Below are 20,531 nucleotides of genomic sequence, written 5' to 3'. Positions count from 1 at the left end.
GAGGAGAAGATTAACCAGATGGAAAATTAAACACTTAGTATATAAGTAAAGTTTATGCTCTTTTTTTCTCAATTTATACAAAGTAATTCAAGTTGCTCTTTGTATGATTTACCCCAACATTTCAGATTTCTGGGAAAATAACCATGAGAACTCGTGATATACACTGCTTCATCAAGCTTCACATCAAGAGATAAAAACTAACATTTCCATACATAACTACCTTTGATATAATAATCTTCTTTTTTCTTTAACCACCACCCATTAACTCTTCACTCCATTCCAAACAAAAACAAAAACAAAACCTCACAATTGGAAATACAATCAAACTCCGGGACATGGTCCCGAATTCTAATTTTATGGTTTCTTTTTTATACCTGGGTTACACATCCAGCAAACTTTTCTATTTCTACTACAACATGAATCATACAGAAGCAGAATTTGAATAAGAAAGATTAGGAGTGTCCGAGACAGCGTCTTAGGGAAAAGAAATGGGGAGAACGAGGCGAGACCTCAGGCTTAGGCTCAAGTGATTCTAGAGGGAAATGTTTATAGAATGCTTTCACAGCTCCAGTCACTCCATCCTCATGTTCCATGGCTTTTGCTAGTTCTACAGCACATTCTTTTACCTGTACCACCACAAAAGTATATCACTTATCAAGCAACAGCATGTATCATAATAATGGACATCCCTCCAGAATCACAATAAATAAAACACTAGGAAGAAACTAACTACCTTTGGATCTAGCATGAACCGGATGGCAGCGACCAGCTTTTCAAGGGAGAACTCGTCCACAGGGATGGGAGCAGGACCTACTCCCCTGGCATGCACACGTTCACCCCAAAATTGTTGATCCCCAAAGAAAGGTACCACGGTTGTTGGGCACTGAAAATCATCCAAAATGTTATCAATCAGAATAAGACAATATACAGGAATATCATGATGTTCAAAATCAAATATTACTGCGGCTTTTAGTCCAGCAGCAGTTGTTCCAGCACCTCCATGATGTACCTGGAAGAATGAACAACAATATCTCCACATATCATCGGCTGTTTAATAATCAAAAGGCTGAACAAATTTATAAAATATGTTATTGACCTACTACTTTATCAAGTTGAGGTGAGGTTAAAGTTTATGCACATATGGCTTGCACATGATATAAATAATTTGTCCCAATACAGATCATGCACTATATACAACAACAACAACATACCCAATGTAATTCCACAAGTAGGGTCTGTGGAGGGTAGGATGTACACAGACCTTACCTCTACCTTTGTGGGATAGAATAGAGAGGTTCCAATAGACCCTCGGCTCAAAAGAAATGTTATATTAAAAAAAAAAGTATCCATGATGTTGTTCAATACTCCCTCTGTCCTTAATTACTTGTCCACTTTTCCTTTTTTAGTTGTCCCTAATTACTTGTCCATTTTGACAAATCAAGAAAGGACAAAAAAAAATTACCTGTCATACCCTCAATTAATTACTTTGAAAAAGGTAGAACTTTTTGAAAATCTTAAGTTTTTAATACATCCACTTCATAATTAATAGGGGTAAAATGGTAAACTAACTATGTCAATAATTTTTTTCTTAATAGGTGTGCTAATTCAAAAGTGGACAAGTAATTAGAGACAGAGGGAGTAACATTCAAACTCGTATTAAATTTTCCCGTCAAGTGTAGATTAAGATTCCATAACCCAAAATACTAAGCAGAATGACCTTCTGTAGCCATGGGAAAAGAAGGATAAGCTTTTAATAATCGGGTAGACGGCAATTAGGAACTAATCCAAGAATTGAACTGGATCAATAAACTAGTGGTTCACCCAGGGAGTTTTAATTAAAGTATATTTGTGGTAGATGTGATACAAAGACACAAAGCATGGGCAGAATCACAATTCATCAACTTACAAATTTATTTCATAACCACATCACTAATCATCAATCCAATTCAGTCCTTAAACAGTGTAAGATGAAAAGATGGGGAATGAAAAAGCATATGCAAATTTAGATGAAGACAGACCAATTAAATGAGGTAAAGAGGTTGTACCACAGCAGCACATTGCAGGAATAGCCAATCATGAGGGCAATTATCCAACAGGTACACAAAATCCTTGGGTTCCTTCACTGGGAGAAGATGATTTAGTCTTATCAGCTAATACAATCAATCATAAACCTTGTGAACCGCAGTTAGTTGTACGCATGATGTGACAAATAAAAAATTTGAGTACTTACAGGTCCCAAGGCCACCCCAGCCTTTGTTAATAATACCTCTTTGTCCAGTAATTTCTAGAGCTTGAACAATTATCTCAGTCATTTTTTCAGGTTCTTGAACAGGCTGTGAAAAACAATCTTGAGAAATTTGACACTAAAAGTTAAGCATAATACTTCAAAAGTCCACATAAATTAGCATAACATTTCAGCTGACTCTGAATCCGATATGGGTACTCATGAATATCAAGATATAAATCACTGGCGGTTATTGTAATACTTACAAGACTTAAAAAGGTAAGCTCGATACTTAAAAACCAACATAAATTAGTATAATATTTCAGTTGATCTTGAATCTCATGTACTCCCTCTCCCTTTGCCTGACAATAGTTGTCCACTATTGACTTGGCACATGGATTAAGAACCAGTAAATGATAGGGGTAATTTTACCAAATCATTCTTGTTAAATATAAGTCATCTAAACATTGAAAAATAATAGTATTTAATAGCAAGGGTAAAAATGACACAACATGCTAAATGATTCATTGATTTTATAAACTGGACAAGTATTGTTGGACGTCCCAAAATAGTATAGTGGACAAGTAAAGATGGATAGAGGGAGTAGTTTAGACTCATAGCAGCAAAGAAATTATTGGCGGTTGACTTACAAGACTTCCAAAGCCAATATAGATAGGCTTTTCACCATCTTCAAGCCATTTAACGAGTGATTCTGGGGGTTCATAATTGGAAGCAAGGTCTAGAAAACAAAATCCCACCACGTCAATTTTTGGGCCCCAATCTGCAAATCACCCAATAGAAATGTAAGTGTTACTCAGACAGGCATGCTCTGCTGACAATTCCCTCGGTAATAAGGAAGGCAACAAAATGATAAAAGGACAACTCTTTAGTGACAATTCAACTCATGTTCAGAAGAAAATGAAGAAAGCAAGAAGCTTTATCTTCTAATGAAATTTACTTGCAGAATATACAGTAACCTTGGTGATGAAGCATGCCATCTTTATCAGAAGGAATAGCAGAATGTTACACTCAGAGATGCACTAACTTGGTTTCTCCCAGATTAATTTTGCGAAAAAGGAATAAATAACAGTTTTAAAAATCTAAAACGTTGGTTACTTTGGTGATAAAATAGGATTGGAAATCAAGTACTTTGCATATATTTACTCCAAGTACAACCACATACAGATATTTTTGAAGAAACAAATTTAGCAACTTAGAAGCTACAAAGGAAGTTGACGCAGGAAAGGGTAACATCTACCTAGACATAAATTGCTAACAGAAGGAAAAGAGCAAGGCTAATTACTGGGAGCTTAACAGATCAACTAATTGTTCTACTTCCTCTATACATTCCATTTTACACCAAAAATACAAAGATACGATACATTTCTCTTCCACTCTGGATGGAGTTTGATTTGTTCTCAAAGGATCTTCCATTCCCTTTCTTCCACATTGACCACCATATGCATGGTGGGATCATTCTCCACCATTTCTTTTGGCTCTTGCTCCTCCCCTCTCCTAATCCATCAACTTAGTAGGTTAGGTCAGCAGTGTGTTCTGGCATTGTTGAGATGGTGTTTGTGAGCCTCAGGCACAAAGCCCAAAACTGGTTTGTAACTCTGCAGTGCAAGAATAGATGTCAATTGGTTTCATCTGTCTCATTGCAGAGAAAATATGTGGACACTAGTTGTAGCCCCGTCTTCTTCAGTGCCTCCTGTGTTAAGCATGCTCTCTTAGCTACTAGCCATGTTAGTTCTTCATTAATTTCTTCAAATCTACTAGTGACCATTTGGTCACAACTATCCACCATTTCCCCCTCCAGGTTGGAGGAAAACAAACCACAATCCCTCCACTCCTTCCAAAAGCAGACATATGAATTTCTCCTAAAGTAGCAGCAGCTTTCACTTGGCTTGTAGTGAAATAGGTTTGCTCAACGTCCAGATACATTGCGTACATCCCGATACATCGCGTTAAGTGATGTACCCAACTGATACATCCCGTAAAGTGATGTATCCGACTTATACATCGCACAAAGTGATGTATCCGAGAATAGGAGAGAGTAGCGATTTTTGTAATTTTTTCATAGTAGGGAATTTAAGAGAATATGGTCAAGAAAACCTCACAAAGAGGGGCATACAAATGTGTCCAAGATGCTATTTTTTTGAGCAACAGGCAGAGACAATCAACCATTTGTTTTTACACAGTAAAGTGGTTAGCCAACTATGGAACCTGTTTACTAGTTTTAGAGGCATAAGGTGGACTATGCCTGAAAGGGAAGGTCAGACTCTAGTAAGCGAGAACAATGAGGGTAGTGGTAGCACAGACCAAATCAGATGGAGAATTGTCCCACCAGTGATATGGTGGACCATTTGGAAGGAGAGAAATTTAAGATGTTTTGAAAGTATCAGTAGTCCTTCACCTAGGATTAAAATGAACTGCATTATCACTTTTTGCTATTGGTGTAGTTTTGCGTATATAGATGATACTGTAGCAATTGTAGACATTTTAGGATACTTGTAAGATGAAATAGGACCTAGAGATAGGTTTTCTTTTTTGGGTTGCTGAGCCTACTCAATTTGTATGTAGCTACCTGCTACCTCTATGATGTCAATTCTTGGGATCCCAGCCTTAGAGCTGAAAATTTATATACAAACTTGTTCCCTTTGTCAAAAAAATAAATAAATTCTCCTAGAGTTGTTGATAGTAATTAATCTCATTCCTTGCTAGTTTTTTTCCACCGACACAAAAATTTCGCCACTGAAGCATCAAATTTCTCACTAAAGCTCTTTTGCTCTCCCCATTTAAACCCCTAACATTCCATGATAATTTTTTTATTTTCTTGATATACCCGCTGATGTGATTCTCCCTCTTGCTCTTGGCTCCCCTTCCTTGAATTTCATGAAAAAAGACGGGTTCCTTACCTCCTTTGGGACTACTGCTTAGAGATTCTCCTGTTTCCCCTCCCTTTTTCGATTTTGTTCCAGGTCTCTCCTCTTATCAATCCTGAACAATAATCCACACGCTATCTTGTTGCACCCCTCAAAATCTGCCCCAAATTTCTTGCCTAATTTGATGACATGGGGGTGTATCCATAACGTGTCTTTCTCCTTTGCTTCCTACTCACTGATCAGTTCGTCCACTTGTACTGGCTCTATCGCTGAAATTCATTATCTGATATGGATCATCACCTTGTATCCCCTCTCCTTCCCAGGCTAAGGCTTCCATAGTACTGCTTCCTACCATGGTTTTCTCTCCTTGTAGCGATTGGTCCTCCATGCAAAATTTTATTCTCCTTTCCTTGTGTTTCTTCCTCATGAACATGATGGCTAACAATTAAAATTTGTGAAGGGCTCAGTTGTTCTTAATTTCTTTGAGCTTTGGGCAAGGTAGGCTTAATAACAAACCCAATGCATTGCCCTTCTATTTCTGAAGGATAGTATGGGTCCTTATATAGAAGGATTTTTAGCCCATTGTTTCTAGGTGTCCCCTTTGACCCCAACCCTGTGGTCCAGCTGCCACGTGTCCTACTCCTGCTTTTATCCCACATGTCTTCCTCATTGGGACCCTCAATATCCAAAAGATATTTCCGGCAGCTTTATTTCCTCTTATGTGCTTTGTTTCCTTTCCTTTCATACTACAACCTAGGTTGTCATCTTCTCTCCTCCTTGTCACTTTCACCTTGGACCCCGTGGCTCGTCATCCTTAACCCTTCTATATCTCGCCAGCACTTCTACCCAGATGGGTAAAGAGAACACCCTGTCGTGAAGTTGGTAACCACCATTCAAGCTTCAATCCTATGCCCTGTCTCTTCCACTCTCCTATCATGATGTGTTCAGCAATCTCTCGCGACGGAAATTCAAAAAGAAATTGAATTCCATTCAAGTCGAACACCTGGAGATTGTGTACCCCTTTCCATGCTTGTTGATCCCATCTCCTTATGTCGTTACGAGTGAGGATCTCGTCGCAATCAGGGAAACTGCCCACCAGACACCTGCTGAGCAGCTCATTTCCACCCATGGAGTGGAGGAAGTTCCCCCCACTGTCTCATGTTCCTTTCGTGATCATCTGTTTCTGTGTAAAGCTTCTTTATAGCTCCCTTCCCCTACAGTGTATTCAACTGCAGTGATCGCTTCAGCATTTAATGTAAATCTGTGTAACTGCTTCCTTGTAAATGAAGACTTCAGTTCTTGTGTTGAGCCTCCTCGACCACTCATTAAAGCTGTTTTCAGGAAAAATGATCACAGATCTGGTCAATCCATTTACTGCAAATATTGAGATGAATCTACCATATTTATTGAACTTCAGAGCAAAGTATAGAAAGGTGGAAATATCTCTGCATTTCCAAGTTTTAAGACTTTCCCCCTTATTTTTGATGCCTCACGAAGCCTTCTGTCAAGCCATAACAGAGCTCCCTTGCTTAAAATCATCCTTCTCATGTAAACCTTAGACTTTTCCACCCATTCGAACCAAGTTACTTCAGAGGGGGGGGGGAATAGAGGCAGGTAGAGCTAGGAAGGGAAAAGGAAAAGTAAGGTAGTCCCAACACAAGAAGAGAGTGTTCTCTTACTAGTACAGAAGGTAGTCCCAACACAAGAAGAGAGTGCTCTCTTACTAGTACAGAAGAGAACAATACTATCAAGGGTTTCTTCACCGGTCCTTCTTAACCATGAAATACTACTTCAAAGAAGAGGTAAGGTTTTTTTTTTTTTTCTTTTTTTTGATGACAAGGAAAACCCTCAGCCGCGCGCTCCTATGCAATAGCTCACAAACCACACAGGAGAGGTAACCCGCACTAGGCAAGCCCGGTGCGACGAGCTCGACCCAGAAGGCAAACTCCTTGCTTTCACTGGCACAGGGTTTCGAACTTGAGACCTCCAACATGGAAGTCCCAAGCCCAAACCACTGGCAGGTTCTAGCTAAAAAGCATAGTGTGCATTATTCTGCCTGTACTCCCTTGTAAACTAATTCTTGATGAAGCCCCCAAAACTTCCTCAACCATGCTTCTCAGATAGTAAAACAGTACGAATAGTCACCAGTGAACTCCCACACAACTTCAACTCCTATCTCAACAATCAAATATGGCGGCAAGTTCTGTTCTATATACATGAACTAAGAAACAACATTCATCTATGGACTATTAACAACGGCTCATAATCACATTAAAACAGTCCTGTACTTCCTCACAAGTATACTATATGTGAGAATACTTGTGTAGTTCCCAACACTGAGAATACCTTACCAAGATGATAAACTAAACTAATGAAGCAACAGATCTCATTTATCCATAGAAGCAGACCTACTGGTTATCTACAGAAAAGAGAAGAATTACATTCCTCTTATTGAGAAACAGGAGAGCAATCCTACAAACATCAAAATGAACCTAACCAATGAATGTATAAGGGACTAGATTAAATGTCCCAACAAATTACACAGAACGTAAAATTGAATATAACTTAATTAGGACAAAACTGGGGTATCTGGAGTTATATGTGAGCCTTCTATTACCCACTAAAGAGTCCCTTGTTTCTACTTTTGGGAGGTAACATCTCCTTTCGACTTCGAAACCATTTTATTATTTTGGTCAAAAATTATTATTTTTTTGGTTTTCCACCCGGTGTCCTGTACCCACATTGGAGCCCAACTAAATCCGGGAAGTCCCACATTGGGGGATAAAGCGCTCCCTAACAAAAGCGACTCCGTATGGTCTAAATCTTATTTAATGTTGTGTCTAGCCAAACCTCCACCATTTCAATGTCCTGGGAAGAAAAGAGATACAAAAGCTTGTTCAAACCCGGAACAGTTTATTACATAGTCATCCCAATAAACAGCTTCCAAGTGAATACAAAAGCTATTTCTGAATGCAATCCAAACCTAAAAATTGTTAGGTCCAAACTAACCATCTAGGGACATTAAAGCAAATGAGGACAGATCTGCCATTCAATTAAATTTCAACTTTCAACTTGTGAAGCAATGGGTGTTCTCCTCATGACCAAATAAATGTGAAGTACTTAAAAAGGCAAACAAGTTGGCAAAGACATCTACAATTTATTATCAAGGACAATTAAACTATGTAAATGAGCCATCAAAAATTCACTATGCATCAAGACCATGCAACTCACAAGGTAAAGTCTATAACAAGTTATTTGGAAAGAGACCTTTGGGTTTAGGAACTAAGTGTGGACTCCATATATACCCAAAAGGCACATCTGAATGGTAACTGTTGGAGTTACTCAAATAAGTTAATCGCCTTAACATCAACTTTTTCTTCCTAAAGTCATTTACCACATCCCGAATCCCAAGCCAGATCAGTCCATCAACAACTTGATATGATAGCTGCACAAGGCATTCAGAAATTAAATACAAATGATACAAAAAAGAATCAAATGTAAGTCGAAATGCTAAAGAATTTCTTTCTTTTTTCTGAAACTGGTATCTTTGAAATGTTAGAGAAAATAAATGTCATCAAAAACTCACTCTATTAGCAACTGACTGCTTGACACGAGAGAGAGGATGTGGAAACTCACTAGTAGGCCTGCCAAGGAATGACAATAGGGAATTTTAGAAAGGTCGCATGTTACAAGAAACTCCATAATCCTACCCAGATAGAAAGAACGAGAATTGCAAAAGAAACCTGAGGAAAAATTCTATTTTTTAAGGAGACCACTTACGTCCATGGCATTGTGAAAAATAAATGCAATGGTACTTGGAGGGCCTCTGCTACATGTGTATGTCCTAAACAAGTCAAACCAACAGATAAGTTGAATCACACAAATACGTGGGAAATGTTACTTGATCCAACATATCATCAATCATGATAAAATTCGGCAGATATTACTGTACTCTTGAATGAAAATCTTTTTTCCAATTAAATAAAACAAGATGATTTAAATAAGAAGAACTTCTTCCAGATGCCAGCAATACTGACAGGAAGCACCTGTGACAAGAGTCAACGGCGTAACAACCAAGTTATACAGATCAAATGTCAAAAGTATTTACTTTGTGAAAACTGATGTCTCATTAAAATAAAACATCAGCAAGGTCAAAAGGTATAAATATTAAGTTGCTGATTTTTCCATGCAGTAATGAACTGACTGGCTTTAAGTATGAGCAATGCTATCCAAACAGAAACTTCGACAAAAAATCCATCACTTCCTATATGACTAGTGCAAACTGACATTCTAAGAATATGGAAAGACACATCAGTTGGCAATAAGGTTAGGCTAGTATTTGTCACAAACCAACCACTGGCATGGAATGGATAAGTAAAATTTAGATAAAATCAAACAACTGCTGGATCCATTACCTGGGAAGAAGAGGAATCAGTTTATCTGAAACTTGGAATCTCATCTACTGTTTTCTGTGTTTGTGCTTACTTTTACAAAAACCCACTGTATAAATAGATGGAGTATACTTTTTGACAAATTAGTTGTTCAAAAGTCAAAGAACCAATCCTTTTTGACATAGACAAAGATAAGGAATGACGATGTTTGTTAGCAACAATGTGAAGGTAAAACTTACAACCCAAGCAATCTTATCAAAGCATGAATAGTTCATATTGTAATTCATCAAACTGATAGTCTTACCATATGCAGGAGGATTGGCAATAATGGCATTTACTTTGAATGGAACATTTGACTCTGGATCCGGATCTACGCATGCAGGTAGTAAGGAGAATACAATATCTTTTATTTGATTACGTTGAATAAGTATTTCAGAAGGTCCAGATGGCAAAAACCCTTTATTCTTTACCATGTCTGCAAGAACATATATGCAGTGATCAAGTTTGCTGATTGTATTTACTAAATTTGATAGGGAGCAATTCTTAACAAAAAGTAACAAAGAGAGAGAGAGAGGAGTGCATCAACAATTTTCGACCATCAATATATAGCAAAGTTGTAAAGTACAAACAGTCCAACCATAATACTTCTGTTTTAAGCACCAAACATATCAAGTGAAATTGAGAAAGGAATTTCTCTCTTTCAATACAATATACAGGCAGAAAGGCGAGTTAAGGCTGAGGAAAGACGAATGGCATATATCTGCAACTACTGCGACAGAAGCTTGGCGCATCAAATTGTTTCTTCTTTTCTGCATCAATTTTCCCAATTAATGAGGATCCAATTTCAAAGCTTATACATGTACAATCACTTGTATATTTTACCAAAATGTACCTCACATGAACAGGAAACCACATTCCAAAGATAAAAAAAAAGCCATCTGACAAGGCTATCAACAAGTGTGCTTCTTGGTTTCTCCATAACACACATAAAAAGCAATAAGAAAAGTGCTCTGGATAAGCTTTACTCTTCGCCTTAACCCACTAGCTGTACACACTACAGGTTATCGAAAATCTTGTTATTCTTGAGTTGCAAACAACTTCCAAGGGAGCTCTCTAGCATGCTTTACTTCACACTGAAAACCCAATTCCACATTTGTAAGCATAGTACTTGGCAGCCACTCACTCCTTTTTTAATTAAGTGCTAATTATTTGTTGTGGGATTAAAGCCTAGAGATGCAAGTGGTATTGAAAGTAGTAGAGAGCTCACACAAATATATAGTTTTCCACAAATACATCCAGTCATGTTATTTATGCAATTATGCTAGCAGAAACCTCATGGGTGCACCAAAATTTAGCTAGAAATAAATTTTATATTTACGAAATCATGTGACCCCAATTGACAAGGCTCTTCTATTCCCCTCTCTCTCTCTCTCTCTCTCTCTCTCTCTCTCTCAAGTACACACATAAAATCCAAACAAGCTAACGTCACGTGCTCTACATGGCGGGGGTCCAACATCACATCACATCACATCATTTACTGTAGTTCAGATTGCCCATTGTTTCCAAACTGATTTAGCACGTCCACCCAGCATTATAACAGTGAGTGATCCACACATCTTACCTTCACCAACATTTACACCTGTAGCACCATCCATCTTCCTCCTGAAATTTTCAACTGTGAGGCTGAGCAACCCCTCCCCCCTCATACTACCAATCAAGTGAAGAAAACAGTGTCCTCTTTCTTAGAATTTTGACTCACCACAGCATGCCATGAAGATTACAAAAACTGATGCAAGAAAAAATTATCGGTATATATCATGAGCCCCTCGACTCAACTATAAACCATTTTAGAGCACTAGAAATAGAAGCTGCAAACTATTTTTAGTGGTGATATGTATGCTTGACTAAAACCTGAATATGAGAAATATGACATAATAAAAAAGGCAGTGGATAAGGTTTCCAGTGATTACTCACATGCAGCAAGAACTTTTGGATCTCCACCTAGAGGATAAAATTCCAATCCAGCACCCAATACAAACTCTTTAAAATTGGCATGAGTTGCTAGTCTCACCCTATGACCATTTTCCTGCAAAAGATAAATTCCACTTCCAAGCTATAATATGCCTATTACTCGACTTCAAAATTAGCTGGAACTTTTTTTTTTTTTTTTTTTTTTTTTTTTTTTTTACCGTGGTTTCCGGGCGTCGCTTTGCGAACCCGACTAGCTATACCCACCGGGTCCCGCTGTTTCAAGGCGGGTCCACCACGGTTAGTTCCACGGGGCCCTGGAGACACGGCCGGTTTGTAATGCCTCCAGTGGCCCTGCTGGGGCTCGAACCGGCGACCTGAAGGACTTTGTCCCAGGAAATGCTGGAACAATTATAAATTATCAAAGACTCCATCCAGGAAATGCTACGGATGCTATTTTCTTAAACAAACATTGATATCATTATTGCATACTTACATTGTTAAAGGAGGGTAACATGTATCATCCAGAAATTCATGGATCGTAAAGATGTATATGAGTTATCTCTAACTAATAGGAAAAGCAAGTGCATATGTTAAATAATAAATGTAGTAAATTAGTAAGTTATAGATGGTTGTATTTGTTGAGTAGGAAGGGCAAGTAAACCTGAAGCTTTTTCCCAATGGCAACAAAGGGTTGCACATCTCCCCTCGTCCCAACAATGAGCATAACAATTTGCAGTGGAGGTACTACTGGAATATCAGCTACATCATTTATTGCTTCACCTGAAGCTCCATTGTAAACAACTCCGGTGCCAAAATCAAGTTTTTCGGGTTTAATATCTCCCGGAACTTCAAATTGCACAGTACCATCATCTTGAACAGTTGCAAGCCTATTGAACAATTTGAGCTGCAAATTTTAGGTTTTGTCACAAATTACAAAAACAGGTACAAGTTTCATAAAAAACAATTTCTGAAAGATGATGGTTGTCTGCTAACAAGGATCATCCATTGTTAGCGCATTACTACTGTAACATGATAAAGCCAACTGAACCTCACATTAGTGATGGTAAATGAACAGAAACCAAGTAAATTCATTTATAGTCCTTTTGCCCCTTTAAATGAAAGACAACGGTGAAGGCCCTATGAACAGATGAGCAGATCAGGTAGAAAGAGACCTTTAAATTTCACTACATTTAAATACGTCCAAATTAAATTTAGGTTACTATAAGGAATGATTACATATGGTCTGTATCATGGGAAAGTCTGAAAAACTGGAAATTGGCACCCCCAAACCAGGAGCAAAAAATTTTGGAGCTTGAATAATTAATACCTAAAATAAAAAATAACACTACATACACTTAAACAAACATCCATACAAGCTAATACAGATATGGATCTTGCTGTTTCAGTGCAATGATCCGATTTGTACATCTTCTATGAACCCAAAGTGCCAATAATTAGTGTTTAGCAGCAAGTTCTTTAGTTTCTCCAGAAAGGTATAAACTCTAGCAATTTAATGTCATATTCTTACACAAGATACTAAATATGCCTATTTTAAAATGCTTCATTCGTCTCAGTCTTGTGGTTTCACAGGTTTCTGCTTCTTCGGACGGAAAGAATGAAGAAGGCTTTAGTAATAGATGAAAGGAAAACAAGTAGCATCCAACAACAAGATGTACCGAATAAATATCAAGAAGATCTCAACAATGTGAGGCTTCTCCACCAGATCTCTAGGCAAATCAGAAACAGATACAACAGAGAACATGTAAACAAGTTTGTCATTTACACCTGCCTTTTTTCTTAAAGGAACTCTATCATCAAAAAGCTTTGCTGCTAGCAGACGTAGAGCTCGGTTCTGGTTTTGTATTTGTCTTCCAGCTTTAACTGGCTGACTGGTGCCGGGTTCCAATTTCTCCACAGGCTTTTCCACATTTGTAGCACTATGCCCAGTCTCATTCCCGCTAACAGATCCTGATAGTAAAATATTAATATTGACACAAAATGAGTGACAATTATCTTAAGAATAATCATCAAATAATAAACTATGATATAAAATAATTGAATTTGGAAGTGATAAATTAACAATTGCATAAGTCCCTAAAAAGTAAGTAATTAGAAGCAGACTTGCCCCCACAGTATACGATTAGAACTTAGAACTACAAACAGTACATTAGACATCAAATTAATTGCCCGAAGGAGATATAAGCTCCGTCTCCCAAACTTATCAGCCATCAGAAAAATCCAATAACCAATACTAGATAGTATTATAACGGAAAGTTGATTCAACAAAGTTCCTAGCAAGGGCAGAAGGTGATGATGCAAAGAAGGAAGTTCTCAGTGTGTCAAAGAATTATGCATACAAGTGTGATGTCTATTGTAACACTACAAAGCAATCACAGCCCAACCCTCTACAGAACCTCAAGTATCTAGCTAGGAAGCACAAAGATTCAGCTTCTTCGTGGCAAATCTCTAAGGTTTGTAATGAACAAAAGAGAAACAAACAGAACTTAAAGAGTACGTTTAAAAAAAAAAAAAAGTTAGACCCCCTTAGATAAGTTTTCCAGCTGCTCCCTCTGCCATCCTAGACTACCAAAGTCTAATGTGTTCACAAGTAAATATGAAATTAAGAGCCCTAGCCTCCCTGTTTAAAGAGCAAAAAAGTTAAGTGCAACTTGAAACATTTTCTCACAATCTTTTACCCCGGACAACATTCACCTGAAGCGCTAATGCATAAAATGAGGCATATTTTTTGGTAAGAAAAAGGAAATGACATATAACTAATCAAGCGGAAGAGAGATCTTCGTACCTCAGTTATTTGGTTGGCTACCTGAACTTTCAGTTTATCGGTAAAGTTCAATATCCCACCTTCTAATTCCCATTCCCCTTCCCCTCCTCCAATTTATTTATTTATTTATTTTTAAAAAGGGAAAATGCGAAGCCGCAAATAGCAACGTAAGAACAATCCTTTTCTCAGGAAAACATGAATCAGATAAGACTTGTTAAGAATTCATAAAGCAGAAATCGAAGAAAAATAAACAATATATGGCAGCGAAGAAAACGATACCTTCCACATTGATACAATTAGCATCAATACTCTCCTTGTTCGTTTGATTCCCATTAGTTTCACCCTGTATTTCAATTTCAATATCAACCGGAACCTCACCCGAATCCCTCAACCCATTATTCTTTTCCAACGAATCCTCCATTGACAACCCAAAAGAAAGGAAAATCAACAGGGGTCTCCTTTTCTTTCTCCACTTTAACAGGGAAACAGAATCTTAAAAAAAAAGCAGATAACCAGAACAAGTTAAGGTAGGGGAATATAGAAAATAGTAGGTGGAGGAAGACGCAAGAAAGGAAGAATTGGAAGAGGAAAAAGGGGCGGGGAAATACATGCACAAAACAATACACAGAAAGAGGGGACGGTTTGGGGCAGACACGTTGTTCAAAACGTGAGGCCACGTACTGTGTGTTTATAAGAAGCGACTACTTATTTCTTTACCCTTCCTTCGAATTCTTTTCTTTCCCGCTAATCTTTTATTCCGCATAAAATTATACATTATTTTTTAGCTTAAATCATCATTGATCCCTTAAAATTATTCGCATAATTCACTTAAATATCTTAACTAGGGATTGTTCTTATTCAACATAGTTATCGTTCAAAACATGTACCAATTAAATACTTTTTGATGACATGGCATAATAAGTGTGATACAATATTAAAAACACGCATGAAGGCAAAAAATCTTTTTGCGGATCAATAAATAATGGACATATCAACATAAGAAAAATCATAATCTGAACATAATTTTTTTTAAAAAAAAAATCCCAATTGTCTTTTCCAATTGAACTTTTCAATTCAAAATTACCTAGAATCCTCATCGGCCAAGTTCCTTCGCCGCCATCCCTCGACACACCCCCTTTCCTATATAATCCTTCATTCGTATTTCTTTCTAACACCATTCCTCTATTATCAATATCATCATCGTTGTTATCTTCATTGGAAAAACATTCATTAAATAAATAACCAGTCAAAAAATAAAAAAGTAAAAGAGTTTACTAATAAAGATTTTCATTTAAGTTGTAGATAGAATTTCATCAAAAATAAAAATCAAATTGAGTCAAAAATAATTTCGATGGAACTCCATTTTTTCGACAAAACTAATATGAATCTGAAATTATTTTCTTTGAAATCATTAAAGAATTCAAATCTTAAAGAACTCACAACATAGAAGAAAAAAATATCAATAAATTTGAATTGATATTTGAAAAAGAGAGTGAGATAGGGAGAAATAGCAACTACAATGTTGAATCAGAATAAAAGAGAGAGGGTAGGTGTGTGGGTGGAAAAATAACCTTATACAACTAAGCATGGAAAGGAAAAAAGGTGGAGTGAGGATGATTATCGAAGTGTGTGTGATTTTAGCCGTCAGTTGTTGTGCATGTGTTCAGGCAAAAAAGAAAATAGGGAAGGATGGACGTTGCGGGTGGGTGGGGTGTTTTGGCAAAGAAGAAAAAGGGGAAGAAAGGTTTTTTTTGGTTGATAACATGTTTTTATTTTATTTTCTAATTTATTTTTAGTTGTTATTATGGGGCCGTGCCACATGTCTTTTTTTTATTAGTTATTATATCACGTCAGTAGCGAGTATATCGCATGCAATCTCTATTTTAGTTGATTGTCACAAAAACGTTCGATAGGTATTTTTTTTACTAATAAAAGTGTTCAATTGGAACAAGTCTAAGATAAGGCGTCCAAGTGAAATATGCGAACAACTTTAAAGGGCCGCAGATGACTTAAACCCAATTTTCCATTTTTCCTTCATTTAATTATTGATCTTGTTTTTAATATCTCAAAAAAATTTACATTCAATTACTCCACTTTTCACCTCTTATTATAATATATTTGTCGAACTCCTTCAAAAAAAAAATTAAATAGTTTGTTACGTCATTGAAGCTCCTCCTAACTGAAGTCATGTGCACAGATATAACCTACAAGTCAGTGTTTAATCCCTTCACATAAAGGTGAATCCTCACCACTTCGGTGCTCACAAACTGAGTAGCATATCGAGACAAAGCATGAAATTTGAACTTATAGGCTGCAATTGACATAGTATATTGTTCAAGGACCAGGAATTCATCTTTTCTTCCATCTCTCAAAGTGCGGAGCACATACTTCTCTAGAAACAAGACATGAAACTAGATCCAACTCAACGGAGGCATGATCGATAAGAGACACTCCACATAAGCCCTCCACCTACTTGAAAAACTAAAATTTTGTATTTGAGAATGGCTAAGAAACGCTGAAAACACACACACACACACACACATATATATATATATGCCCTCCACTCTAACGGAAGATTAAATAGGGACACGTGGCGCAATCTTATACGTCGATCCGATATTTAATAAATATCAGGTGGGTGGATAAGATTATGACACGTGTATGTCCGTTAGTATAAAAGGTATATATGCTCTAGTTTTTGGATGACAAGAACACCAATGTTCCAAAAGTATGATAGAGGGTATATGCATACCATTTACGATAGTTTGGGGGTATATTTATCCTTTTTCCTATTATATATATATATATATATATATATATATATATATATATATCATAGTTGTACATACTACATGCATCCTTTGTTTAGTTTAAGATTATAAATTATAATACACGTGAAACAAAATACTTTTAGTAAACCTTTTAAATATAATCATAATGTATAAAATATAACAATATCTATCACCATGTGTAAATATCCCCAAAAAAAAAGTTCAAAGAACTAATAATCATGTATGTATCTAAAGTTTTTATCTTTTATACTTTTCGTAAATCTTAATCTTAGACATATGTAACATTTTTCTACATAATCATAGTGTATAAAATATAACAAAATCTATCACCATGTATAAATATCCCCCAAAAAACGAAAAAAAGTTCAAAGAACTAATAATCATGTATGTATCTAAAGTTTATATCTTTTATACTTTTCATAAATCTTAATCTTCGACATATGTTACATTTTTCTACATATTATATTATATTTTTGTAAAATAATAATTGTCAGCAAATGAGTACCTGATGTTGTGATTGAGAAGTGAAGAATACACAACTGCAAATTTAAATCTGAAATGTAGAGAAACAAATAAGAATTAGTTAGCGAAAAAAATTCAAAAAATTATATATATAGATAGATAGATAGATTTCTCTAAGAAAAGAAAATGATAACAAAATTCTCTCCTCCAACATTAATCCACAAAATTCATGATTTTTCCTCTCCTTTCTTTCCTATCAAAATGATCCGTATATATTTGATTATATAGATGATTATGATCTTTTACTAGTTTCTTGGTACGCGCGTCGCGCGTGTAGCCAAGTGTACCCATTACTATAAACTTATAGTATATGACAATCGTGCTCCGCATAAGTCTTAGACATCTTATTATGTGTGCCACGCATGTAGCCAAGTGTACACGTTAAGTATTTATAGGATTTATGTTGCACTAAAAAATATAAATGATAGTGGATATAGGAAGAATTTTCACCAGTTAGTGTTACACAAATAATTGTTAGAGTAAGAGTGTTTGTTTGAAAACTAAAATAGTTATCTAATTTTATATGGACCATTGATAATGAACTTTATACTTTTAGATCTCTTTATTATTAATTAAAGAGGCAATATACTAATTCATGAGATAATAAACTAATTATAAATGCATGTAGTCATTCAACCTATCTGTCATATATTTCATATTATCCATGTAAAACACAAATAATTTGGCATATAATAAAATATCTAATCTTTCATTGAGATAATTTTTAATTTCATTTGAAAATAAGAAATATAATATTGTACAAGTTCCACGCCAATACTTATATAAAGTCTAAATAAGTAATATCTATTTAATTGTAATCTAGGCACAAATTTCTTTATATAAGCAGAGAACATATTTAACTAAAAGGAATAAGAAAAGAAAAGAATACATTATAAAAGAACATTTAAAACTAATACAAAAATCACTTACAAATGGTGTGCTTACATAAAATAGTACAAATAATTCATTATTTTGTTGTAATTCATGCAACACGATAAAAAGTATTATTTCCTTCCAAACATTCTTTACAATTAATCAATCAATCAATTACAATGTCTTCGATCCAAATACAACAATAATGTTATTGCCCTTAACATTTCTGCAAAGATTGATGATAACTTTTATTCTGCGGTCTATGACTATGACCCGAAAAAAAAATCAAAAAAGAAGAAAGAAATGATATATCAAAGATGAGAAAATGAATCTTAATTTATAAGAGAGAATTGTCATTTACATACTTTAGTAAGAAGATCATATATGAGATTTGTAAGTTCATTTCCCTTTCTAGGTGACTTTAACTAGGAAAATCTTAGATGAGGGGAGATGAAAGGAAAAAAATAAAAGAGGCCCATTAGTTTCCTACTTAATTATGTAACCTTTGGTCTTCACCTTTAATTCATTGAACAACATAATTAGGAGTTTTTTATCTTGGATCTTGATAATAATTACTTATAACAATTTAATATTATTTTTTTTGGTTGAAAAGAGAAATATTATATATATTAGTTATGCATCCATACAAGCCAGGTGGCCAAAAGTAGTACTGCAACCTACAACTATATCTATATTAGTAGTAGTACATTTATCCGACATAGAACTTGTTAGTTTATTTAAAACAAAAGGAATCCCCTTCTTATCTTCTTCTATCTTCTTCAAAATGAAATTCGGGGGCTTAGTCCATTCCACAAAAGTTTGCTCCTTAGTGAGTTTTGCGCCTTCCTTTGCTAGTAGGTCGGCCACCTGGTTTAATTCCCTTAAGTTATGGCTGATTCGTGGGCTCCCCAACTGCTGGAGCAATTCCCTGCATTCAGTTATAATGTTAGAATAAGAGTCATGACCATTTTTAATTATGTCGATGATTTGCGTTGAGTCAGTTACTATTCAGAGTGTTTTGATAGGCATTTTATTGGCTAATTTAGCTCCCAATAGTAAAGCCATGATCTCCGAATGTAGTGCGCCATTGACATTTATCTTAGCTGCGAAGCCTGCTACCCAATTACCCAAACTGTCCCTTAAAACTCCCCCTGCTCCTCCACTTTTTTGTTACATAATCAAATGAGCCATCGATGTTGAGTTTTAGTCCTATCTCGGGAGGTATCCATTTCCTTTTGATCTCTTTGTTTTCTCCTTTCTTTCCTGTTTTATTACATCCCAAGTAATAATATTCCAATGCTTTATCCATTGGCATTTTTGTTGGGATATCAATACTCTTCTTGTTGTAGTAGTTGTGGTTTCTAGTTAGCCAAATATTCCAAATGTAGAAAGGATAGGAACGCTCATGTAATGTTATTTCTAGAATTAGAGATCCTTATGTTTTTGATAGCTTGGAGCCAATTTTGTTCCCTCATATCTAAAATATCTTTGATAGGTTTTAGGAGTCCTACTTTCTCCCAGAATTGCATGGCTTTGGTGCATTCCAGGAGTATGTGTTTATCAGTTTCCATTAAGCCACATAGAGTGCATAGTGGGCTAATGTTGACACCTATGGAATGTAGATATTTGCTTGTTGGCAATCTTCCATAATTGCACGTCCAAAGAAAAAACTTTATTTTGTTTAGGCATGCTAGTTTCATATCCAAGTGAAGTCCTTTTGGTGAACCTCTTTTTTGTTGTATTTCTTTTTAATATGGTGATATACATAAGAGGTACTAAAGTGTCCTTTTGGGTCTAAGGACCATGTAGCCTTATCCAAAGGATTTGGTATGTTAGGAATGTGGATTAATTTTATCTTATCTATGATATTGGATGGTATTTGATAAGGTATCTCTTCCATTTTCCATTGTCCTTCCTTTAGAATGCTACTAACCATTCTATTTTCTTCTTTGTGTAGTAGGGGTCCACTTATCAGTGCTCTGAGTGCTGGAGTGTTTGGTATCCAAGGATCTAACCAAAAACTAGTTAATTTGCCATTCCCTAGTATCCAAGTGATGTTTTCTTTGCATTCGTCCCATCCTAGCTTAACAT

The 20,531-nt window shown here is 35.9% G+C and overlaps 2 protein-coding genes across 2 annotated transcripts in view; one reads left to right on the top strand and one right to left on the bottom strand.

Moving 5' to 3' along the window:
• Positions 1-20,531, top strand: part of LOC125831588 (pentatricopeptide repeat-containing protein At5g01110-like) — an 809,602-nt gene that overhangs the window by 595,513 nt on the left and 193,558 nt on the right. The gene's annotated exons all lie outside the window — the stretch shown is intronic.
• Positions 410-14,674, bottom strand: LOC125830951 (sterol 3-beta-glucosyltransferase UGT80A2-like). The gene is made up of 14 exons (XM_049510141.1): positions 14,533-14,674; positions 13,261-13,439; positions 12,133-12,375; positions 11,475-11,586; positions 9,805-9,975; positions 8,890-8,953; positions 8,696-8,753; positions 8,377-8,554; positions 2,875-3,005; positions 2,231-2,333; positions 2,046-2,122; positions 962-1,009; positions 734-883; positions 410-626 (listed from the first exon to the last, which is right to left on the bottom strand). Exons 1-14 carry the CDS (start codon positions 14,672-14,674, stop codon positions 453-455), a joined length of 1,830 nt encoding a protein of 609 aa, XP_049366098.1. The 3' UTR covers positions 410-452.

This window comes from Solanum verrucosum, unplaced genomic scaffold (assembly GCF_900185275.1).
Source record: "Solanum verrucosum unplaced genomic scaffold, falcon-dt-bn FXZP01000049.1, whole genome shotgun sequence".
NCBI lineage: Eukaryota > Viridiplantae > Streptophyta > Magnoliopsida > Solanales > Solanaceae > Solanum > Solanum verrucosum.
This window is presented reverse-complemented; position numbering and strand designations above follow the sequence as displayed.